This window comes from Bombina bombina, chromosome 1 (assembly GCF_027579735.1).
Source record: "Bombina bombina isolate aBomBom1 chromosome 1, aBomBom1.pri, whole genome shotgun sequence".
Taxonomy (NCBI): Eukaryota; Metazoa; Chordata; class Amphibia; order Anura; family Bombinatoridae; genus Bombina; species Bombina bombina.
In genome coordinates, this window is record NC_069499.1 from 362,508,892 (window position 1) to 362,535,510 (window position 26,619).

A 26,619-nucleotide genomic window follows, 5' to 3' on the forward strand; every position below is an offset into this window, starting at 1 on the left:
CAGAGCTCTTCAGTTTTGGCCTCTTCTGAAGAGAGAATCGTTCATTTGTTTTCAGACAGACAATGTCACAACTGTGGCATACATCAATCATCAAGGAGGGACTCACAGTCCTCTGGCTATGAAAGAAGTATCTCGAATTTTGGTTTGGGCGGAATCCAGCTCCTGTCTAATCTCTGCGGTTCATATCCCAGGTGTAGACAATTGGGAAGCGGATTATCTCAGTCGCCAAACGTTGCATCCGGGCGAATGGTCTCTTCACCCAGAGGTATTTCTTCAGATTGTTCAATTGTGGGGGCTCCCAGAGATAGATCTGATGGCCTCTCATCTAAACAAGAAACTTCCCAGGTATCTGTCCAGATCCCGGGATCCTCAGGCGGAGGCAGTGGATGCATTATCACTTCCTTGGAAGTATCATCCTGCCTATATCTTTCCGCCTCTAGTTCTTCTTCCAAGAGTAATCTCCAAGATTCTGAGGGAATGCTCGTTTGTTCTGCTAATAGCTCCGGCATGGCCTCACAGGTTTTGGTATGCGGATCTTATCCGGATGGCATCTTGCCAGCCATGGACTCTTCCGTTAAGACCAGACCTTCTGTCACAAGGTCCTTTTTTCCATCCGGATCTGAAATCCTTAAATTTAAAGGTATGGAGATTGAACGCTTGATTCTTGGTCATAGAGGTTTCTCTGACTCCGTGATTAATACTATGTTACAGGCTCGTAAATCTGTATCTCGAGAGATATATTATAGAGTCTGGAAGACTTATATTTCATGGTGTCTTTCTCATCATTTTTCTTGGCATTCTTTTAGAATACCGAGAATTTTACAATTTCTTCAGGATGGTTTGGATAAGGGTTTGTCCGCAAGTTCTTTGAAAGGACAAATCTCTGCTCTTTCTGTTCTTTTTCACAGAAAGATTGCTATTCTTCCTGATATTCATTGTTTTGTACAAGCTTTGGTTCGTATAAAACCTGTCATTAAGTCAATTTCTCCTCCTTGGAGTTTGAATTTGGTTCTGGGAGCTCTTCAAGCTCCTCCGTTTGAACCTATGCATTCATTGGACATTAAATTACTTTCTTGGAAAGTTTTGTTCCTTTTGGCCATCTCTTCTGCTAGAAGAGTTTCTGAATTATCTGCTCTTTCGTGTGAGTCTCCTTTTCTGATTTTTCATCAGGATAAGGCGGTGTTGCGAACTTCTTTTGAATTTTTACCTAAAGTTGTGAATTCCAACAACATTAGTAGAGAAATTGTGGTTCCTTCATTATGTCCTAATCCTAAGAATTCTAAGGAGAAATCATTGCATTCTTTGGATGTTGTTAGAGCTTTGAAATATTATGTTGAAGCTACGAAATCTTTCCGTAAGACTTCTAGTCTATTTGTTATCTTTTTCGGTTCTAGGAAAGGCCAGAAAGCTTCTGCCATTTCTTTGGCATCTTGGTTGAAATCTTTAATTCATCTTGCCTATGTTGAGTCGGGTAAAACTCCGCCTCAAAGAATTACAGCTCATTCTACTAGGTCAGTATCTACTTCCTGGGCGTTTAGGAATGAAGCTTCGGTTGACCAGATCTGCAAAGCAGCAACTTGGTCTTCTTTGCATACTTTTACTAAATTCTACCATTTTGATGTATTTTCTTCTTCTGAAGCAGTTTTTGGTAGAAAAGTTCTTCAGGCAGCGGTTTCAGTTTGAATCTTCTGCTTATGTTTTTTGTTAAACTTTATTTTGGGTGTGGATTATTTTCAGCAGGAATTGGCTGTCTTTATTTTATCCCTCCCTCTCTAGTGACTCTTGTGTGGAAAGATCCACATCTTGGGTAGTCATTATCCCATACGTCACTAGCTCATGGACTCTTGTTAATTACATGAAAGAAAACATAATTTATGTAAGAACTTACCTGATAAATTCATTTCTTTCATATTAACAAGAGTCCATGAGGCCCACCCTTTTTTGTGGTGGTTATGATTTTTTTGTATAAAGCACAATTATTCCAATTCCTTATTTTATATGCTTCGCACTTTTTCTTATCACCCCACTTCTTGGCTATTCGTTAAACTGATTTGTGGGTGTGGTGAGGGGTGTATTTATAGGCATTTTAAGGTTTGGGAAACTTTGCCCCTCCTGGTAGGAATGTATATCCCATACGTCACTAGCTCATGGACTCTTGTTAATATGAAAGAAATGAATTTATCAGGTAAGTTCTTACATAAATTATGTTTTTTACCTTGAGAACTTGCATCTTGTGATGGGGTATTCTCTACATTTAAATATGTAAAGGAGATTTACACGTTGCAGTGGGACTTACAGAAAAATAGTCATTTGAAAATCATATGAAACAAATAAATGAAGTATTGAAATAAAAACTAGCCGTACAAAAATGCTATTGTTAAATCACATTAAAAATCGTAATATTTGCCGCCTTGGAAAATGTTTTCCGGCCTCTGCTAGTGGGCTGTACAAGGGCATTCCATGGGTGTAGCTACAGGTTCACTGTCAGGTGTGGCTTATTCCCTAATTTTTTTTTTGCCCTGCAGTTATTTCTATTGGTAAGATATTAGAGTAATCTGATTTGTATTGGTGGCAGTATTACATTTTTAAAGTGCTCTCCCTGCTACCTTTCCAAGGAACTTACCCACTTTCTATGGGAGGGATTTCACAACTCGTAGAGACACTTTTTTTTTTTTTAGAGAGAATTCCCAGGGGCCCTGCAAGTTTTGGGGTGGTTTTTCATGCCTGAACCTGTAAATGTTAAAGGGATGCTCAAGTCAAAATAAACTTTTATGATTCAGATAGAGCATGCAGTTTTAAAACACTTTCCAATTTACTTCCTTTATCAAATTTTGCTCAGTCTTGTTATATACACACTTTGGAACAAGATCCTACTGAGCATGTGCACAAGCTCATAGGGTATACGTATTCTAGTTTGCAATTGGCTGATGTCTGTCACATGAGACATGGGGCTGGAAAATGGGTGAAATAATATATTTGTCAGAAAAAAATCTACTGCTTTTTTGAAATCCAGAGTAGGTGTTAAATCATTGTCTTTTTATTATGCACCCTTTAATTATGCAATTCTACTGCATTGAGTGGTACTTTAATTTGACCCTAAGTCACACGGGTAACTGCCTTATATTGATAATTTTACCTCCAAGCCTAGTTCTCTGTATCAGACAAAAAATTGTGGGTCACACTGAACACAAAACTCTGTAAAAAAAATTTGACTCACAACTGTATGCTACTAGAAATGTTTTATTTTTTGATAGAATCTTCTGATACCTTTTAAATTCCGTTAGCTTCCAATAAAACTGCTAAGTTGACTCATTATGCTACTTTGTGTGTAATAATGAGCAATCTAGTGTGATTCTTATGAGCAGTTGGACTCGGGCCCGGGGCGCTGTCTGAGAGGGTTTATGTTTCTCACAGTGAACCGGTCTCTTTTCCAGCTACTTTCTAGTCTCCTGGGATCTCCACTGTCCAGTGTTTATTGTACTGCTAACTACTTCAGCCCTGATTACAACAGATATACCTTAAAATATAAGATTTTTAGAAGATAGATATTAATATGTGTCTCATTCTAAAGTGGCAGCACATGAGTTGCATGCAAGTATGAAGAGTAGGTGTTCAGTAGGCAGATATCTATTTGTAATCCTGCTTTTTCTATAAAATGTCTAATCTCACTATGGATTTCACAGGTGCTATTTATCAAGTTTTTTAACCATACATTTTGAAGCATGTGAGGGGAAAACTCAGTTTCGGCTGTACTAAGAATATATATATATTTTTTTTTATAAATTAAAAATCATGTACGATACATACACATTTCTACTACCAAAGTGGTTGGAAAAAACCCTCTAGTTTAGAAGATCATATTAGGTACCAGCAACTATCAAGAATATATTCCATTCAGATCAACAAAATAAAATAATCATTTATTCAACAAATGAAAAGGTCTTGAAATTGAGGACTAAATGATTTTCAGAAGGTAACAAATACAGATTAATAGTAACAAATCTAATTATAATAAAAAATCGAATTAGAGAATTGGAAAATAATAAGTGTCAATTGAATCAGTTTTTTATAAGGAATTAGGATTTTGACTAAGGAATTTTATTTAAAGGGAAAGATATTTCATTAAAGTGATGGTGCCATGATTATGTCCACAAAAAAATGTTTGTGTACCCCTTTTTTTTTAACTTTTATTCTTACCTGTAAAGTGTAAGCTTTCACTTAGTTAGTAAGCTGACTACTGCACTTAATCCCTCTGCACAAACCAGAGTGATGTCAGGTGACTCGCTGTTTTCTATGAAGAAGCCAGAACAGAACTCTGTTTGCGCTCCATAGCTCCAATTCCCTTACTATCAAACGTCACAGAAGCGCGTGCATGAATCGCTCTCACATGCGTGGTAAGGGAGGGAGGCCTACAACATTGACGCTATAGTAAACATTGAATCATAGATACTATTATGATTCAATGTTTTCTTGGAATCGCGCCAGATGCTTCGAGATTGGAAAGGAAGGGATAGTGTTTATGCTGCAACAAATAGTAAGTAATGTGTTATCCTCCTTTTAATTATGCTGTAGAATGAGCGTTTACTCATTTTTGTGACGTGTAGATAGGTCAACCCACTGTGAACGTCACAGAATGGAAGACTTGAAATTCTAAGTGGGCAGAGGGAAAATAACTTTTTTTTATTATCATTAAGGGCTCCTTAAAGGGACATTAAAATCAAAACTTTTTGTTCATAATTCAGACAGAGAATACAATTTTTCCTAAGATATAGAGAGTCCACAAAGTCATTCAATTACTAGTGGGAATATCACTCCTGGCCAGCAGGAGGAGGCAAAAGAGCACCACAGCAAAGCTTTGAAGTGTCACTCCCCTACCCATAATCCCCAGTCATTCTCTTTGCCTCTGTCAATGGAGGAGGTGAAGTTTGGTGTCTGAAGAAATTAATTCCTTTTTCAGGTACTTTTCCCTGCAAGCAAGGATTTGGGTTTAGCTGAGTCTACGGCAATCTCTTCAGTAGAGTAGTGGTGGCTTTTAAGCAGTTAGGAAGTTGTGAGGTAGTCCTTGCTTTGTTTCCCAACACATTGCTGCCCATGGTACAGAAAGCCGGAGTTGGTTACTCGGTTCTTTCTTTTTCTACAGGTTTCTGTAGGGAGTATGTGTCCTTTCACGCCTTGTGAGCCGTCTTCCTGCCGGACAGCTAGACTGCAGGTAAGTACTTTTGTCTTCTAGGTCTTGGAGACTTTGACTTCAGAAGAATATGTCATATGCAGTAGATGGGGACATTTTTAAAAATTTTTATACAGGATTTTCTTTGGCAATGGGCAGGCACATTATAGCTAGAACAGGCTGACAGACTGCTTGAGCGTTTGTGTAAATTAAGCTCCAGTGTTGTAGGCAGAGGGAAACATGCGCCTTTTACTTGCTGCATAGTTTCCTCTCTCTGCTGGTCATGTGACTTCTCTCTGCTGTCGGATATTCACAGAGCGGAGCGGCGTCATTGAATTTCAATCTCTTCAATGTCGATCTACTATATGTTCATTTTAGAGACTTCTGGCAGCCAAATTGTGTATAAGTGTTACAGTAAGGCACCTCAGCCTGTCTGAGGTGTAGGGGGCCTGATTGGTTTATTATTTTAAAGAATGTTTGCATAACGTTAAGCGGCTGTGGTATTAAAAATTCTTAAAGTGACAGTGTATTTAAAAAATTTCTTCAATTTGGTGAATTTTTTTTTATTTTTATTTTTTTATAATTTTTATTGAGGTAAAGTTTGGCATACATATATGGCATTAAAACATTTCAAAAATACCATCAGAAGAAACACAATACAAAGCTGAGTATACTATACATAAAATGTAAATACAAGTGCTGCTAATAAGTTCCACTAATAAGTTAACTAGAATAAGGAAAAAATAGAGAGTATTCGCAGTGTTATGTAATCATATTTGTCAGTCATGCCAGCAATAAAGTAAGCTTCCCCTTTTATTTAATTTGGTGAATTTTTTTTTTATTATTATGGACATGGACCAAGACTTTGTCTTGACAAATGCTTCTTATGCCTTGAGGCACAAATTGTTTTGCCTATGCAATCCTGTGCTGCATGCTTAGCTAGAACACTTCAATTTAAAGATAAATTGTTGCCCTCTGAGCCCATTGTCTCTCAGGATGATGCTGTTCAGGCAAATGCCACAGCTTTCTCCTCAAACGTCCCAAGCCTCTATGGCATCACATACAGTGCCCTGCAGTTCCTCTTAGCTTCCTGGAGGAGTTTATTTACCTGCAGATTTTGCTGCACATGTATCTTCTGCGGTATCTGCGGCATTATCTGCTTTTCCTATGCTGGGAAAACGCAAGAGGAAAATTAGACATTCAGATAGTAAGGTTTCTGTTCCACCTACTGCTACGCAGGTTGCCCTCCCTCATAAGTCTGATGAGGAGGATACGTCGGTAGCCTCTGAGGGTGAAATCTCTGATTCGGACAGTATTATTCCTTCATCTGATACTGAAGAAGTAAACTTCAGATTTTAAGCTTGAACACCTTCGTGTACTGTTAAAGGAGTTATTGGCTACTTTGGATGACTCCGATACTCTGGAAGTTTTTCCTGTTCCAGACCGTGTGACGGAGATTATTTCACAGGAATGGGAGAAGCCAGGGATACCTTTTTCCCCGTCTCCAGTCTTTAAAAAGATGTTTCCTGTTGCTGACGCCATTAAAGATTCATGGCGCTTGGTGCCTAAAGTAGAAGAGGCTATTTCTACTCTGGCTAAGAGAACTACAATCCCTATAGAGGATAGCTGCTCCTTTAAGGATCCCGTGGACAAGAAGCTGGAGGCTTTTTTGAAAAAGATGTATGTTCATCAGGGTCTTCAATGGTAACCTGCAGTCTGTATTGCCACAGTAGCAAGTGCTGCATTTTATTAGTGCAATGTCTTATCTGAATCAATTTTAACAGAGACTCCGTTGGAGGTGATCCATGATAGGATTACGGCTCTCAAACTAGCCAATTCCTTTATTTCTGATGCTAACATACAAATTATTAGACTGGGAGCCAAGATGTCTGGCTTCACGGTCTTAGCCCACAGGGCTTTGTGGCTAAAATCTTGATCAGCTGATGTTACATATATATCCAAGCTTCTGGTGCTTCCTTACCTTGTTCAGACTTGGTCTGGCAGAAATAATTTCTGAAATTCCGGATTGGAAAGGGTCTTTTCTACCGCAAGACAAGAAGAACAGACTCAAAGGACGTCAAAGTAATTTTCGTTCCTTTGTAACTTCAAAGGTCAAAAGTCTTCCTCTTCCAAGCAGGAGCAGTCCAAGTCTTCTTGGAAGCCTAATCAGTCTTGGAATAAGGGCAAGCAATCAAAGAAACTAAGTCAGCATGAAGCATCTGTGCCTGATCTGGGATCGGACCAAGTGGGGGCAGACATTCCCTGTTTTGTCAAGCGTATAGACGAGATCTCCCAGATCCTTGGGCTGTGGACATAGTATCCCAGGGTTACAAAATAGAATTTAAAACTTTTCCTCCCAGGGGCAGATTCCAGGTCTCAAGATTATCTGCAGACCAGGTAAAAAGAGAGGCATTCTTGAACTGCGTTCAGGACCTTTCCTCCCTGGGAGTGATTGTTCCAGTAAGGGAACAGGGTCTAGGATTCTATTCAAATCTGTTCGTGGTTCCCAAAAAAGAGTGAACTTTTTGACCCATTTTAGACCTAAAGTGCCTCAACAAGTTTCTCAGGGCACCTTCCTTCAAAATAGAAACCATTCGTTCCATTCTTCCTTTGGTCCAAGAGGGTCAGTTCATGACGACCATAGACCTGAAGGATGCGTATCTTCATGTTCCCATCCACAGGGATCATCACAAATTCCTAAGATTCGCCTTTCTAGACAAACACTTTCAGTTAGTGGTTCTTCCGTTTGGCCTTGCCACAGCTCCCAGAATTTTCTTAAAGGTTCTGGGGGCTCTCTTGGCAGTGATCAGGTCTCTGGGAATTGCAGTGGCGCCATACCTGGATGACATATTGGTTTAGGTGCCATCTTTTCAATAAGCCAACTCTCATACAGAGATCTTGTTGTCTTTTCTACGTTTCCACGATTGGAAAGTGAATCTGGAAAAGAGTTCCCTTGTTCCAGCTACAAGGGTGTTTTTCTTAGGAACCATAATATATTCCCTATCTATGAAAATTTTTCTGACGGATCTGTCTCAGGGGATAGATCTAGACCAGTCGACAAACTCTCCAGTGGTGGCTTTCTCAGGACCATCTGTCTCAGGGCACATGCTTCCAGAGACCTTCCTGTGTGATTGTGACCAGGGACTTGTTAAAGGCGCAGGGACTATGGACTCCGGAGGAGTCTGCTCTCCCCATAAACATCTTGGAGTTGAGATTGATTTACAATGCTCTGATATCTTGGCGTCAATTGTCTTTAACCCGGTTTATCAGGTTTCAGTCGTACAACAGCACCTCAGTGGCTTACATCAACCACCAGGGAGGAACTCGGAGTTCCTTAGCCATGAAGGAGGTGGCACAGATTATTCAGTGGGCGGAAGCTCACAATTGTCTATCTGCCATCCACATTCCTGGAGTGGACAACTGGGAAGTGGATTTCCTGAGCAGACAGACATTTCATCCCGTGGAGTGGGCTCTCCATTGGGAGGTGTTCTCCAGGTTAACCCTCAAATGGGGGGTGCCGGAGTTGGATTTGATGGCATCTTGGCAGAATGCCAAGCTTCCAAGGTACTGTTCAAGGTCAAGAGATCCTCAGGCGGCTCTGATAGATGCTCTGGTGGTTCCTTGGGATTTCAGTCAAACATACCTGTTTCCTCCGTTTGCGCTCCTTCCACAAGTTATTGCTCGTATCAAACAAGAGAGAGCATCAGTAATTCTAAAAGCTCCTGCATGGCCTCGCAGGATCTGGTATGCAGACCTAGTGAAGATGTCATCTCGGCCGTCTTGGAGGTTGCCTCTGAGAAAGGACCTTCTAACTCAGGGTCCATTCCTTCATACAAATCTCGTTTCTCTGAAGCGGACTGCTTGTAGATTGAAAGCTTAGTTCTGTCCAAGCGTGGATTTTCTTAGTCTGTCATTGAGACCATGATCCAGGCTTGCAAGCCTGTCACTTGAAAAATTGACCATACGGTATGGCGTGAATAACTTGATTGGTGTGAATCTAAGGGCTACTCTTGGAGTAGGGTCAGGATTCCTAGAATTTTGTCTTTTCTCCAGGAAGGTCTGGAGAAAGGGTTGTCAGTCAGTTCTCTGAAAGGTCAGATTTCTGCATAATCTATTTTGTTACACAAGCGGATGTGCCAGATGTTCAATCTTTTTGTCAGGCCCTGGTCAGATTCAGGCCTGTGTTGAAACCCGTTGCTCCTCCTTGGAGCCTTAACCTTGTTCTTAAAGTTTTGCAGCAGGCTCTAAACCAATGCATTCCATAGATATTAAGTTGCTATCTTAGAAGGTTTTGTTTCTTATTACTATCTCTTCTGCTCAGAGAGTTTCATAACTCTCAGCTTTGCAGTGTGATTCGTCTTAACTTATCTTTCATGCGGATAAGCCGGTTCTTCATACTAAATTGGGGTTTCTTCCTAAAGTGGTTTCGAATAGCAATATTAATCAGGAAATTGTTGTTCCTTCTCTCTGTCCTAATCCTTATTCTCATAAAGAACGTCTGTTGCACAACTTGGATGTTGTGCGTGCTCTAAAATTCTACCTACAGACGACTAAGGATTTTTGCCATTCTTCTGCCCTGTTTGTTTCTCAGGAAAGCGTAAGGATCAGAAGACTACTTCTCTTTCCCTCTGGTTGAGAAGTATGATTTGTTTTGCTTCTGAGACTGCTGGACAGCAGCCTCCTGAGAGAATTGCAGCTCCATTCCACTAGGGCTGTCTCCTCTTCTTGGGCTTTAAAAAATGAAGCTTCTGTGGAACAGATTTGCAAGGCTGCAACTTGGTCCTCTCTGCATACTTTTTCCAAATGTTATAAATTTGATACTTTTGCCTCTGCTGAGGCCTCTTTTGGGAGAAAGGGTTCTTCAAGCGGTGGTGCCTTCTTTTTAGATTTGCCTGTCTTGTTCTCCCTCCCTGTTCATTCTGTGTCCTGTAGCTTGGGTATTGGTTCCCACTAGTAATTTTAATGACGTTGTGGACTCTTCATATCTTAGAAAAGATCTTTAGAAATAAAACAAAATGTATGCTTGCCTAATAAATTTCTTTCCGGATATGGAGAGTCCACGATCCCACCCTTTATTAAGAAAATTATTTTTGACTAAACCTCAGGCACCTCTGCACCTTTGTGTTATTCCTTTTCCATTTCCCTTCAGTCGAATGACTGGGGATTATGGGTACTGGAGTGACACTTAACAGCTTTGCTGTGGTGCTCTTTGCCTCCTCCTGCTGGCCAGGAGGGATATTCCCACTAGTAATTGAATGACGTTGTGGACTCTCCATATCCGGAAAGAAAGAAACTTATCAGGTAAGCATAAATTTTGTTTTTAAACATTCCAATTTACTTCTATTTTCTAATTTGCTTCATTCTTTAGATATGCTTTGTTAAAGAAATAGTAATGCACAAAGGTGAGCCAATCACACAAGGCATCTATGTGAAGCCACCAATAGGCAGCTACTGAGCATATCTAGATATGCTTTTCACCACAGAATATCAAGAGAATGAAGCAAATTAGATAATAGTAAATAAGAAATTTGTTTAAAATTGCATGCTCTTTCTAAATCATGAAAGTAAAAAATGTGGATTTCATGTCCCTTTAAAAAAATGTAATCGGGTCACGTTGAAGCACTACATAAAAGCCATTTTTTTTTTATTTAATTTTTTTAAATCTCTTTATTGGTAGCCGGAAAAAAAAGAAAAAAGAAATACAATATACAAGGATCTCCCTTGTCATATACATCAAGTAACATAACAATACTGGACAACATAATCCAGAAAACAACATATAACAATATTTCATCTGCATTTTTATAATTGACTCCTCGTAGCGCAATACAAATATAACCATCTCAGCAAAACCAACAGAAGATAGAAAAGGCACTAAAATCTGTTTTTGTATAGCTAGAGGGTAGGTCTTAATATTAGAATTACCACCCAAGTAAAAATTTCTTGATTCTTTTTTCTGAAGGATCCTGAAGATGGTAAGATTCAAAAATAATCTGATCTTGAATCGTCTGGATAACCTCTGAAAAGGGAGGACCTCTTCTCGCTTTCCAGCTTTTTAATATACACTGTCTTACAGCTATTATTATAGTGTTTAATGACTGTACCCAGAAACTGTCTTGATTACTAGAGGTCTTAAATAATAAGACAATATCCTGGAATGTGAGGGAGATAGATAGATTATGAACAGTATTGAACCAGTATATAATTTTTAGCCATAGCTGATTTATCTTAGCACAAACCCAGAACATATGAAATAAATCAGCATTCAGGTATAGACATCTTGGACAGCCTGAGGATCTAGCCGCATAAAATCTAGCAAGTTTAGCTGAATATAAATAAAAATTATTTATAAGTTTCATATGCGCTTACTTCCAGCTTGATAGGATTTTACACTTATCCAGAATATTAAAACTCTGTCTAACTCTGTCCTGATCTATATCCGGGATTGATGGAATCCAGAAAATACAGATCCTGTCCAAGTTTGCTTACACAGCATAATATCATACATTAGTGAAATCGATGTTACACCAGCAATAAATCTTTGTAAAAGAGTCCTGACATCGGACCACGCAATAGACAGAGGGAACATCAATTCTTGTACAGTAATGAAATGTTGGATCTGAAAAAATGCGAATAAATCAGATCTGGGTAGGTTAAATAATGAAAACAGAGTTTCCCCTGGTAATACTGCATCATCAGGACTTAATAATTGACAAACCATATTTAGACCTTTTTCTGCCCATAACTTAAAAGACCTCTGGTTAATACCGGGGAAAAAGAGTGGATTACCCTGAATAGGGGGAAATTCTGAAAAGGTGAAATCTAGCTCTAATATTCTACAAAATTTATGCCATGCTATATTCTTGAATGTAATCATTGAAAGAACATTAGAAGGTAACTGTCGAGGCTTGCAATGTATTATAGCTGCCAAAGCAAAAGGATATATCAGAAAAGACTCTTCTTCAAAGGTAGAGTATATATTTGTTTTAGCAAGCCAATCAAATGCAAAATGCATAAAAGCCATTTTAATCATTTGGAGTTGTGAACAGTTTAAAGGCTTTTTGATTAATTGAATTTAGAGCTGCAACAACTAATCGTCCTAATAGATTATGAAAATAGTTGTCAACGAATCTAATAATCGATTAGTTGGTTTGCAATTAATTGGTCTGTGCACAGCACCAGCTGCTTCACTCCAATGAGCTCCTGCACATGGTAATGTGTTTTATGGTTATGTACGTTTACTCCTGGCTTATGTGGAACCCAGATATAATAGTCCATCATTTGGATTGTTTATATTAAATCAGGTGATTTGGGACTATTCTTTGCATTATATAGTGCAAAGCTTGTTATTTACACTGAGCCCCTAGATTTATGGGAGTTATTTTAATTGATGTGCACTATTATCTGCTTGCAAAATTATTGGCAGATTGCTTGCTATTGCTGATTATATGTACTGTATAAATAAATGTGTAAGGCTTTGTCCTGTTATTATATATTCCTTAACACTTTTTTTATTTTTTATTTTCTCCTGTTAAGTGTAGTCAGTCCACGGGTGTTTATTACTTATGGGATATTAACTCCTCCCCAACAGGAAGTGCAAGAGGATCACCCAAGCAGAGCTGCTATATAGCTCCTCCCCTCTACGTCACACCCAGTCATTCTCTTGCACCCAACTAATAGATGGGATGTGTGAGAGGACTGTGGTGATTAAACTTAGTTTTTTATATCTTCAATCAAAAGTTTGTTTTTTTAAACGGCACCAGAGTGTGTTGTTTTCTTCTCAGGCAGAATTGGAAGAAGAATCTACCTGAGTTTTTGTGTATGATCTTAGCGGACGTAACTAAGATCCATTTGCTGTTCTCGGCCATTCTGAGGAGTAAGGTAACTTCAGATCAGGGGACAGCGGGCAGGTTCACCTGCAAAGAGGTATGTTGCAGTATATTATTTTCTAAGGAATGGAATTGACTGAGAAAATACTGCTAATACCGATATAATGTAAGTACAGCCTTAAATGCAGTAGTAGCAACTGGTATCAGGCTGATATGTATGTATGTTTACACTTAAGTATTTCTGGGGAATGGCTCTTCACTGGGAAAATACTGTATGCATATAACTTTTAGCCTAACTTGCAGTGTGAGCGACTAGCAGCAGGCTTTTAATGACATTTCATAAATTAGATTTTAAACGTTTGCTGGCATGTTAAATCGTTTAATTATCTGAGGTACTTGGTGAAAAGTTGTTTGGGCGTTATTTTCCACATGGCTGTCGTTTGTTTTAAATTAAAACAGTTTACTGAGCTTCCCTCACTGTTGTAGTGTGAGTGGGAGGGGCCTATTTTGGCGCTTTTACTACGCATCAGAAATTCAGTCACAGTCTGCCTTTTTCTCCCTGCATGATCCAGGACGTCTCCACAGAGCTCAGGGGTCTTCAAAACTAGTTTTGAGGGAGGTAATCACTCACAGCAGACCTGTGAGACTGTGCTTTGACTGTGATAAAAACGCTTATATTTTCAATTGTTATCCGTTTTTTTCTGATATTAAGGGTTAATCATCCATTGCTAATGAGTGCAATCCTTTGCTAAATTTGGTTTCTATAACTAATCCGGTTCATTGTTTTTCAACTGTGACAGTTTTTGTGTGCTTCTTAAAGGCACAGTAAGGTTTTTACATATTGCTTGTAAATTTAGTTGAAAAGTATTTCCAAGCTTGCTAGTCTAATTGCTAGTTTGTTTAAACATGTCTGACACAGAGGAATCTCTTTGTGCAATATGTTCAAAAGCCAAGGTGGAGCCCAATAGAAATTTATGTACTAATTGCATTGATGCTACTTTAAATAAAAGTCAATCTGTACATGTTAAGCAACATTCACCAGACAACGAGGGGGAAGTTATGCCGACTAACTCTCCTCACGTGTCAGTACCTGCATCTCCCGCTCAGGAGGTGCGTGATATTGTAACGCCAAGTACATCAGGGCGGCCATTACAAATTACTCTACAAGACATGGCTAATGTTATGACTGAAGTTTTGTCTAAATTGCCAGAACTTAGGGGTAAAAGAGATCACTCTGGGATGAGAACAGAGTATGCTGATAATGCTAGGGCCATGTCTGATACTGCGTCACAATTTGCAGAGCATGAGGACGGAGAGCTTCATTCTGCGGGTGACGGATCTGATCCAAATAAACTGGATTCAGACATTTCAAATTTTAAGTTTAAGCTGGAAAACCTCCGTGTATTACTAGGGGAGGTGTTAGCGGCTCTGAATGATTGTAACACAGTTGCAATCCCAGAGAAAATATGTAGGTTGGATAAATATTTTGCGGTACCGACGAGTACTGACGTTTTTCCTATACCTAAGAGACTTACTGAAATTGTTACTAAGGAGTGGGATAGACCCGGTGTGCCTTTCTCACCCCCTCCTATATTCAGAAAAATGTTTCCGATAGACGCCACCACACAGGACTTATGGCAAACGGTCCCTAAGGTGGAGGGAGCAGTTTCTACTTTAGCTAAGCGTACCACTATTCCGGTGGAGGATAGTTGTGCCTTTTCAGATCCAATGGATAAAAAGTTAGAGGGTTACCTTAAGAAAATGTTTGTTCAACAAGGTTTTATATTACAACCCCTTGCATGCATTGCGCCTGTCACGGCTGCGGCAGCATTTTGGTTTGAGTCTCTGGAAGAGACCCTTGACTCAGCGACATTAGATGAGATTTCACACAAGCTTAAAACCCTTAAGCTAGCTAATTCATTTATTTCTGATGCCGTAGTACATTTAACTAAACTTACGGCTAAGAATTCCGGATTCGCCATTCAGGCACGCAGAGCGCTGTGGCTAAAATCCTGGTCAGCTGATGTAACTTCTAAATCGAAATTACTTAACATACCTTTCAAGGGGCAGACTTTATTCGGGCCCGGTTTGAAAGAAATTATCGCTGATATTACGGGAGGTAAAGGCCATGCCCTGCCTCAAGACAGAGCCAAACCTAGGGCTAGACAGTCTAATTTTCGTGCCTTTCGTAACTTCAAGGCAGGAGCAGCATCAACCTCCTCTGCTCCAAAACAGGAAGGAGCTGTTGCTCGCTACAGACAAGGCTGGAAACCTAACCAGACCTGGAATAAGGGCAAGCAGGCCAGAAAACCTGCTGCTGCCCCTAAGACAGCATGAAGTGAGGGCCCCCGATCCGGAAACGGATCTAGTGGGGGGCAGACTCTCTCTCTTCGCCCAGGCTTGGGCAAGAGATGTCCAGGATCCCTGGGCGTTGGAGATCATATCTCAGGGATATCTTCTGGACTTCAAAGCTTCTCCTCCACAAGGGAGATTTCACCTTTCAAGGTTGTCAACAAACCAGATAAAGAAAGAGGCGTTTCTACGCTGTGTACAAGACCTTTTACTAATGGGAGTGATCCATCCAGTTCCGCGGTCGGAACACGGACAAGGGTTTTACTCAAATCTGTTTGTGGTTCCCAAAAAGAGGGAACCTTCAGACCAATATTGGATTTAAAGATTCTAAACAAATTCCTAAGAGTTCCATCGTTCAAGATGGAAACTATTCGGACAATCTTACCCATGATCCAAAGAGGTCAGTACATGACCACAGTGGATTTAAAGGATGCTTACCTTCACATACCGATTCACAGAGAACATTACCGGTATCTAAGGTTTGCCTTCCTAGACAGGCATTACCAGTTTGTAGCTCTTCCCTTCGGGTTGGCTACGGCTCCAAGAATCTTTACAAAGGTTCTGGGCTCTCTTCTGGCGGTACTAAGACCGCGAGGAATTTCGGTAGCTCCGTACCTAGACGACATTCTGATACAAGCGTCAAGCTTTCAAACTGCCTAGTCTCATACAGAGTTAGTACTGGCATTTCTAAGGTCGCATGGGTGGAAAGTGAACGAGGAGAAGAGTTCTCTCTTACCACTCACAAGAGTTCCCTTCTTGGGGACTCTTATAGATTCTGTAGAAATGAAAATTTACCTGACAGAGGACAGGTTAACAAAGCTTCTAAATGCTTGCCGTGCCCTTCATTCCATTCAACACCCGTCAGTGGCTCAATGCATGGAGGTAATCGGCTTAATGGTAGCGGCAATGGACATAGTTCCTTTTGCACGCCTGCACCTCAGACCGCTGCAATTGTGCATGCTAAGTCAGTGGAATGGGGATTACTCAGATTTGTCCCCTACGCTGAATCTGGATCAAGAGACCAGAGATTCTCTTCTATGATGGCTTTCTCGGCCACATCTGTCCAGGGGGATGCCCTTCAGCAGGCCAGACTGGACAATTGTAACTACAGACGCCAGCCTACTAGGTTGGGGCGCTGTCTGGAATTCCCAGAAGGCTCAGGGATCATGGACTCAAGAGGAGAGTCTCCTTCCAATAAACATTCTGGAATTGAGAGCAGTTCTCAATGCCCTTCTGGCTTGGCCTCAGTTAGCAACTCTGAGGTTCATCAGGTTTCAGTCGGACAACATCACGACTGTGGCTTACATCAACCATCAGGGAGGGACAAGGAGTTCCTTAGCGATGATGGAAGTATCAAAGATAATTCGCTGGGCAGAGTCTCACTCTTGCCACCTGTCAGCGATCCACATCCCAGGAGTGGAGAACTGGGAGGCGGATTTCCTAAGTCGCCAGACTTTTCATCCGGGGGAGTGGGAACTTCATCCGGAGGTCTTTGCCCAAATACTTCGACGTTGGGGCAAACCAGATATGGATCTCATGGCGTCTCGCCAGAACGCCAAGCTTCCTCGTTACGGGTCCAGGTCCAGGGACCCGGGAGCGGTCCTGATAGATGCCTTGACAGCACCTTGGACCTTCAGGATGGCTTATGTGTTTCCACCCTTCCCGATGCTTCCTCGTTTGATTGCCAGGATCAAACAGGAGAAAGCATCAGTGATTCTAATAGCGCCTGCGTGGCCACGCAGGACCTGGTATGCAGATCTAGTGGACATGTCATCCTGTCCACCTTGGTCTCTGCCTCTGAGACAGGACCTTCTAATTCAGGGTCCTTTCAAACATCAAAATCTAATTTCTCTGAAACTGACTGCATGGAAATTGAACGCTTGATTTTATCAAAGCGTGGATTTTCGGAGCCAGTAATTGATACCTTAATACAGGCTAGGAAACCTGTTACCAGGAAAATTTACCATAAGATATGGCGTAAATACTTACACTGGTGCGAATCCAAGAGTTACTCATGGAGTAAGGTTAGGATTCCTAGGATATTGTCTTTTCTACAAGAAGGTTTAGAAAAGGGTTTATCTGCAAGTTCTTTAAAGGGACAGATCTCAGCTCTGTCCATCCTTTTACACAAGCGTCTGTCAGAAGTTCCAGACGTTCAAGCTTTTTGTCAGGCTTTGGCTAGAATTAAGCCTGTGTTTAAGACTGTAGCTCCACCGTGGAGCTTAAACTTAGTTCTTAACGTTTTACAGGGTGTTCCGTTTGAACCCCTTCATTCCATTGATATCAGGCTATTATCTTGGAAAGTTCTGTTTTTAATGGCTATTTCCTCGGCTCGTAGAGTCTCTGAGTTATCAGCCTTACATTGTGATTCTCCTTATCTGATTTTTCATTCAGATAAGGTAGTTCTGCGTACTAAACCTGGGTTCCTACCTAAGGTAGTCACTAACAAGAATATCAATCAAGAGATTGTTGTTCCATCATTGTGTCCTAACCCTTCTTCAAAGAAGGAACGACTTCTGCACAATCTAGATGTAGTCCGTGCCCTGAAATTTTATTTACAGGCAACTAAAGATTTTCGCCAAACTTCTTCCCTGTTTGTCGTTTATTCTGGACAGAGGAGAGGTCAAAAAGCATCTGCTACCTCTCTATCTTTTTGGCTTCGTAGCATAATACGTTTAGCCTATGAGACTGCTGGACAGCAACCTCCTGAAAGGATTACAGCTCATTCTACTAGAGCTGTGGCTTCCACTTGGGCCTTTAAGAATGAGGCCTCTGTTGAACAGATTTGCAAGGCTGCAACTTGGTCTTCTCTTCATACTTTTTACAAATTTGACACTTTTGCTTCTTCGGAGGCTGTTTTTGGGAGAAAGGTTCTTCAGGCAGTGGTTCCTTCCGTATAGAGATCCTGCCTGTCCCTCCCGTCATCCGTGTACTTAGCTTTGGTATTGGTATCCCATAAGTAATGATGACCCGTGGACTGACTACACTTAACAGGAGAAAACATAATTTATGCTTACCTGATAAATTCCTTTCTCCTGTAGTGTAGTCAGTCCACGGCCCGCCCTGTTTTTTATGGCAGGTCTAAATTTTTAAATTATACTCCAGTCACCACTGCACCCTATAGTTTCTCCTTTCTTGTTTGGTTCTCGGTCGAATGACTGGGTGTGACGTAGAGGGGAGGAGCTATATAGCAGCTCTGCTTGGGTGATCCTCTTGCACTTCCTGTTGGGGAGGAGTTAATATCCCATAAGTAATGATGACCCGTGGACTGACTACACTACAGGAGAAAGGAATTTATCAGGTAAGCATAAATTATGTTTTTTTATAAATTGTGATAATATGTACCAGATTCAATCTTTATAAGAATATATCTGTTATTTTTATGGCGGACTAGATATTTTCCCCTAACCTTTATAGCTGGTTATTTACCATTGCATATAGATATTCAAGATATATTTTTTTTTGTTAGAATGAATTCCAGGCTTACTTTATTGAGAGGCCCCTTGCCAAGGTGGAAAACACTCTTCATTGGTGAAGAGCTAACACAGATAAATATCCCACTTTGGCAAAATTGGAAAAACCCTACTTATGCATCTCAAGCCCCTCAACACCATCTGAGTGCCTCTTCTCTGCTGCAGGAAATATAGCTGAGACAGAGAAACAGCCTTAGCCAGGAACATGTCGAGAGTTTTGCATTTCAATGCAAAGTTTCTGAAAGAGTGAATAACAGAATGTTAAAAACAGTGATAGTCTACCTGTTTCTAGTTCTAACTCTTTTCAAACCGTTTGCGGTTTTGTTTTACTTAATTATAAAACTGTGCTCTGCTGCTTAAAAATTGGACAAACAGTTCTGTTAATGTAAAGTTTTAGTCTGAAGTTTATATTTGTAACACTCAGTATGTGGATTTTATTTAAAATGTAGGAAACTATTATTGATTCTTTTTTTTTTTTATCCGATAAGTCGATTAATCGAAAAAATAATCGATTATAAAAATAATCGTTAGTTGCAGCCCTAATTGAATTAATGTTTCACTTCTACAGGGAGTAAATCACATTAATTTTCTTTGCGTATTGATTTTTGACTGTAAGAAGTTCATCCTCAACTTAAAAAAAGAATACAAATATTTCTAAAAGTCAGCTATTTTTGGTTATGAAAAATGTTAATAGTTATGTTAATTATTTTATTTAATATTTGGTATTGTTCCTTTCTATACTTCATTCTATGCTTATATAAGCTTTACCACATTCAGTACCACCATTTTACCAAATAATTGCAGGATATTTCATGCTCAGTTTGCAAGTCCCTTGACTGGGATCTCAGACTTAACTCTTATGCAGAGAGTTACGTTCCTTTTGTTTTTTTTCACAAGACCTGTAAATAACCAGTGTTATATGAGCTCCCTAAGTTCCTAAAACAAAAGGGAAGAGCTAGCCTTCCTAATTGACTAGACATTGACTAGACAGATTAAGATCATATCTCTTGAATACTTGAAGAATATTCATTCTTTTTATTCACTTATGTTTTTATTTACTTTGCTTGTTCTACACCTACAATATCTAAACTTTTTGTATTTTTTTAAATAGCTTTCCCCGCTGTAATTCCCAACCAGCAACCAAACTACCAGAGTATCGTGAGTGTCCAGCAGCCCCAGAATCAAACTTTAGTTAGTGGGCAACCTAACAGCATTGGCAACCCTATCCAGGGAGTCATGGTTCAGTATTCCTCTGTACCATCCTATCAGGTAGAGTTTCCAGTACTTTTATGCATGATGATGCTTTATTACTGTTGTATTTCTTATTCTGTTTTGGCTTTTTCTGCCAGGTCCCGGTTCGACAAGGTTCGCAAACTGTGCCTCAGCAGCCATACCACCAGCAGGTGCTGATTCCCACTCAGTCCAGTCAGGGCCCCTTACATGCCGCAGGGCTGCCAGTGTATTACAGCGTGATTTCTCCAGGGCAACAAAATAACTTAGGGTAAAACATGCCATATTATCAGTTGCTGGATTGTTTTTTGTGGTTGTGTTTGTTGTTTTAATTAGTGAAATGTTTTGGTCTTGTGTTTAAAAACTATAATGAAATAAAAAATTCACATTTTTAGAGCAGTCTCAACGCTGGTGGCAAGACCGCGTTATAAAACAATCAAGTCCCAAAAAAAGGCCAGCGACATACAGGGTACGTCGCTGGTCCTTAAGGGGTTAAAGGAAGATTTTTTTTTTTTTTTGACAAATAGAATATGTAGAATTTTTTAAAAATGACTCTTTACTTCTATTATCAAACTTTCTTTTTATTTGTACCCTTTGTTAAATGAAGGTAGGCAAAGAAGCGTGCAGTTGTCTGGAGCACTGTATGGTAGCAGTTGTGCAAGAATATTTATAATAATGTTATTCATTATGCAAACACTGCTACCCTCTAGTACCTAAACACATTATTGCTAAATTGCTGCCATATACTTCTCCAGACATGTGCACGCTACTTAGTTTCTTCAACAAAGAACTCCATTAGAAAAAAGTAACTTTGATAATACAAGTAAATTGGAAAACTTTTAAAAATTGTATCCTCTTTCTGAATTATGAAATACATTTTTGGGGCTTAGTGTAACTAAAAGTTATTACCTTTGTTGTTTTTACACCCTCCAATATTATCAGTTATTTATGTTTTATAGAACATTTCTTTAAAATCTTGAATTTTGCTTTGTGTATGTAAATAATTTCTATACTGTATCTCATAGCTCCTCGGTAGGATATATGCAGCCACCTGGTTCCGATCAAATGCAGTTTCCTAGAACATCATCCCCTTGTAATTCCCAGCAGCTGTTAGGTCCTCAGTGTACAGGTGAGTCTGGGTTAGTTTTTCTTTCAAATGGTCGTTTGGCATTTATTACAAAACATCCTTCCAAAACTTTAAAAAATATGCCCTTCATTTTAGAATAGCTTGGTCTGTCCTGGGATTTGGTTTTACTGTCTCTTATACCATAGCAAAGCATATTTCCTTCTAATAGTAGTAAGATAGTAGATATGGGAATACATTACCTGGCCACCAGGAGGAGGCAAAGATCCCCAAACAAAACATTTAACTATCCCTTCCATTTCCTCCACCCTCCCAGTAGTTCTTTGCCTCGTCTAGGAGGTAGGCAGAGATTAGAGGTGCTCTGCAAGATTAATTCTCTAGTACCCACAATGGATTGTTTCCTTCAAGAGAGGGTTAGAGGAGTGTGTTATGACTATGTAAATCTCTCTGAGTAATGGAGTCATCTCTTCACGGGTATTGCAGGGAAGTTCCCAGGCCTCCCCCAGTGATCTACTAATTATACTCCCTGACAGTCCTGCAGTGTTGGTTACACTGATGTTTTTTTTTCCTATTGAGAGGACTGCTGTGATTGCTGACAAATGAAGCAGCAGATGTGTAAGTCCATTTTACTTTCCTTCCACTCCTCCTTCCAGGCTAGTTGCCTTCTTAAGGGAGTGTGTTGGTCTGTACATATTTTCCCTTGTGTATCGGATATATGGATTAACGGTACCCCTTCTAGCTGGGAAAGCATATGGATCTTACACAATAGGGGGAATGTTGTTTCCCAGCTGTGAGCCTACACTTTATTAGGACATTCCTCTTGCAAAGTGGTGGAATAGAGAAACGGGCTGTAATCGGGTATTATCGTGCTGCATACTCTGTGGATGTGCGGATCCCGCTTCAGACTCACTGCTGTATCTTCTGAGCTTACCGACACTGCAGTAACTCACAATTGAACTATGGGAGATACAGCATGGAGTAATTTGTCAGCGGGCCTTCGGCGGTAGGGTTAACTTCTTTCCCGCTGCAGGTCTGCATTGTTTCGCGATCTGCCTTTTTTCAGTTTGGGGCCTATAGCGCTTTCCTAACTCGGTGTGGACAGAACAGGTGTTACACTGCACAACCATTTCTCTTTGAAGCAGCACAGACAGCGTAGCCTCGAAAGGGGGTGGTAAGTCAAGTCTGCAAACCCTGTAGGATATTTGTGTCATCTTATTATATATGTCCATCCCTTCTTTCTCACTTCTCTCCTCATAGAATACGATTGAGTGGAGGGCACAGCAGGGGGTATATTTGTCTGGTATCTGTCCTTCAGTTTTCATTTGTGGCTCTGAAGTCTAACCCAGTTTACTTGCCTACTCAATTTTCCCACTCTCTGTCAGCTGGTACTTGTTTCTTAGTTACACAGCATTTTGTCTTAAACTCTGTAATTTATACTAAGGCTTTTACTGTGCAGACTGGCTTGCAATCCAGTCTCCTGGATTTTACTATTTACTGCAGTTTGTGGTATCTGCAACCCTAGGTGCTATAACATTTTCAGACACGGTAGGTCAAACACTATTTTCTGCATTTTGGACTTGCAGTTCCTTTGGTATTTCTGCTGTCAGTCATCTACTGTGTTTAAGGGAAGTGTTTGTAGGTTCTGAATAATTCAGTTGGTAGCATTCTGAACTAAGGACCATGAGACACAGGTTCCATTCCAGCACAGGAACTCTGCTTGGCTATCTCACTGTTACTGTTAATGCCAGTTATGTTTTATGGACTTTCAGTAATTAACTTTAAGGAGTTCATCCTCTGTTCTGGTCTAAGAAATCAATGAGGAATTTTCCTATAGGTTAACATAGAGAACTATTAGGAGTTGGGGAGACTATTCCGATATAGGAATAGGTACGGAGGTCAAACATCCTAATTAGGTCTCATAAGGTTCCCTGAAGTTTTCCCTGTTCCCTTCTTGTATAGCAATGCTTCTATTGCAATGTTATGCCGGCCCACTTGGATGAACTTTTTTTTTTCTTTATGACAATTCTAGTAAACATCCCATCAGCATTTGTGCCATTTGACAATCTTGAAGTCCAACCTTTTTAAAGCCCTTAGAAAGTTTATGTAGAGAGTGGATTAGACTGCTCTATACATCACAATCCAGCCAAAAGAGGAAATAAAGTGTGGTGGTGGAACAGACAATACCAATTAGGATTATAAATCTTTTATTATAATATATATATATATATATATGACACTTTTTAAAAAAAATAATTATGTGGTTTTACTTGCAAACTAATATATTTTTAATTGTATAATTCTTAGTCTGAAATGTACCATCACTTTAAGGTTCTGATTGATAGGAATAGGAGACATTACAGTTTTGTTTTTACTCAAAGGGGCTTATTTCCCAGTTGGCAGTAAGTATTGCTTCAGTGGCGGGTGCGGCTGCACTTGGTGTGATCCTTGCTGATCTGATTATGGTTGAGTCTCCACGGACTATATTCAGATGCTTATTCCGTTATTTATAGCACTAAGCCAGAGGGTCTCTCGGGTTCAAATTAGATTCTATCTTTTTGTTTTTTTTAGGTAGGAAGGATCCCTAGAGTCCAGGGGTTTTGGGCTACCCTGTCCTATGTTGATTCAGTGTCTGCACTAAGTTCAAAAGCCTGTCATGGTGTCTCATGGCTGTAACCCAAGCTACTGGGGGGAGGCTTTTCTGCTTGACCATGGTTTGGATATAGTAGGTCTCTGTCAGGGGGAAAAGGGACCCCTTCTTCGTGATTTCTATACAGATTTAATGGGTAGAATGACGGTCGATTTCGCTCTTTCATCAGAACCAGACGCAGAGACACTTCCTCGAACTATCTGAGACTTCCAAAGTATCTGGAATCTGAACCATGTGGAATAAGCCCCAGTAACCCTGGAAGTCAGCCTTGTGACTTTAAGGTATGAAGAGACGGGTAAGGGGCGGGTTGGGTTTGTTTTGAGGGGTTTTTGGGCTGGTCCATCCAGAACCCTTGGGTTCAGGACATGTGTCTCAAGGGCACAGTATATATTTTTTTGTCTATCAATCTTCAAGAGACAGGTTTATTTTGTCTCAAGTGTCGGGTAGGCCAGAATAGAGTTAAGCCTTCCTGCAGTGTGTTGAGGATCTTTAGTTGTTATTCACATCCCTCTGAGAGAGGGGAAGAGGTTTTAACAGATGTTTTCTTCTCAATGGGTTCAGTCAAATGTTTTTCTCCATTTTGTTTTACAGGGACAATTCATTTCTACAATAGATGCAAAGCTGTGTACCTTCACATTTTGATACTAAGAGATCATTATAGTATCTGAGATGGCTTTTCTGGACAAGCATTACCAATTTAAGGTCCTACCTTTGACCTTGGGTTTTAGAGTCCCTCCAAGGGTGTTGGAGACTCACCCTACAGAATTTTGAGATGGCTCTTTGCCTTGGGCGACATATTGGTTCAAGTTCCATTGTTCCAAATAGAGGTGCCCCCATGGAGTTATTTAGCTACCTTCAGTCTCTTAACTAGAAGGTATTTCCCAAAAAAAACACCTAAAAAAAACCTCAATTCTAAACATGAGTCAGATTCCTGTCATCTTTATGGTCTCAAGGGTTAATCAACTTTCCTCTTGGTCAAAGTAAGGAAAAGCTTTAATCAAGTTCTCTCTGTGAAAAAATCACAAAAAGACAAAGGCGCCTCCTGGTGTAATACAGTTGGTGAAAGAGATTTGTTAGGTTATCAAAAAGGTACTCACAAGTGGAGCAGCACCCAATTGTGCTAAATCAAACAGACTGGGATCTCACAGTGTCCCAGCTCACTGACACTGCAAGGAAACTGGTTTCTCCAACGTATTGCCGGACTGATAGAGCTCAGACTCTCACAAAGAGGTTTAAATAAAACATTTATTTAAAACAAAGCGGTTTAAATAACCAAATTTTATTAATAAAATAAAAATCTCAGTGTCTCATGACACTAGGTATTAAAAGAACAAGCAACGAGTTTCTCAGACTGCTGTCTGTTTCATCAGGCTTCTAATGATACAATGAGAGTACTGGCTTAAATGAAAACATATGACCAATCCCAGTTCATTAACACCTGACACACCCAACCAGGTGTACTAAGACCTAATTGGTCTCAATATAACCACTTACATAATAAACAAAATAGAATGACAATCTCTAAACATCTAAAAACATTTTAAAAAATCATCATGAGAATGAGTATATATATATATATATATATATATATATATATATATATACACATAAGGGTTAGTTAACATAATGAGTCTATCCAATCTTGTGAACAGGGTCTTATAATTGACATATAAATTCCTTTAAAATATAATGAAAAAGATATTTAGCAATGTGTGCATTATAATAATCTTGTTTCCATTATTGCCTCTAATTATGACTTTTGACATATGATGTTATTAAAAATACCTTTTTTCATTCAGATCGGTAATGTACGATTTGCTCTAAGCTTGTCTGATCCTAAGAGTGATTTACTTCCTGACACGTGGTTTACTTCCTTATACGTCATAAGTCACAGGGCCACTGAGGACCTATCATAAATTGTTAAGGGATAACCAAAAAGCCAATCAGGGCAAGGCTAATACAGCCCACATGCATAGCATAGTTATGTTTAGAAGGTGACAGCCTAATATGGGAAGAGTCCACAACCTGAGCCTACAATAAAATGTTAATTAATAAAAAATTGATTATACTATGTTCTTATTTATACGAATATGCGGCTGCTAGTGAGATACTATTAGACTCTAATATACATGTTGTTCTAAAAATAAGACTAAAAAGTGAAAGAAATGTGATAATAGTACAGGGCAATAAACTATAATGTGTGCAAATAACAGATTAGATTTGCAACTTATAGAACTGTGATTTGAAATATGTGAGGTTCAGTGTTAATAAATGTAACTAAACTTACTGATAACTAAATAGTCTAAATGTGTAAATGTGTTTACATGTGATAAAAAAAAAAAAAAATCTGGGTAGAGTCCACAACCTGGACCTACATTGAAATTAATGAAACTAGTAAAACACTTTAATCATATATATGACATACTATATATTTTCAGTTATATTTTCACAATAGTTCAATGTCAATATACTTCTAAATACACTTTTATATTTATTAGAATACTCAAAAGGATAGTTTTTAAAATAATAATGCAATGTAGGTCTAGGTTGTAGACTCTACCCAGATTTTTTTTATTTTATTTTTTTATCACATGTAAACACATTTAGACTATTTAGTTATCAGTAAGTTTAGTTACATTTATTAGCACTGAACCTCACATATTACAAATCACAGTTCTATAAGTTGCAAATTTAATCTGTACATTTATTAGCACTGAACCTCACATATTACAAATCACAGTTCTATAAGTTGCAAATTTAATCTGTTATTTGCACACATTATAGTTTATTGCCCTGTACTATTATTTTTAGCGGCGGCAGTCTAGTTTGCACCTCCT

The 26,619-nt window shown here is 39.5% G+C and overlaps 1 protein-coding gene across 8 annotated transcripts in view; it reads left to right on the forward strand.

Annotated features, from left to right (window-relative positions):
• Positions 1-26,619, forward strand: part of R3HDM1 (R3H domain containing 1) — a 546,502-nt gene that overhangs the window by 448,803 nt on the left and 71,080 nt on the right. For all 8 annotated transcript variants that reach the window (XM_053698247.1, XM_053698246.1, XM_053698242.1 and 5 more), the window contains 3 exons: positions 19,933-20,090; positions 20,171-20,322; positions 21,077-21,180. In XM_053698247.1, the coding sequence (XP_053554222.1) occupies positions 19,933-20,090; positions 20,171-20,322; positions 21,077-21,180 (414 nt within the window). The remainder of the gene's footprint in view (positions 1-19,932; positions 20,091-20,170; positions 20,323-21,076; positions 21,181-26,619) is intronic.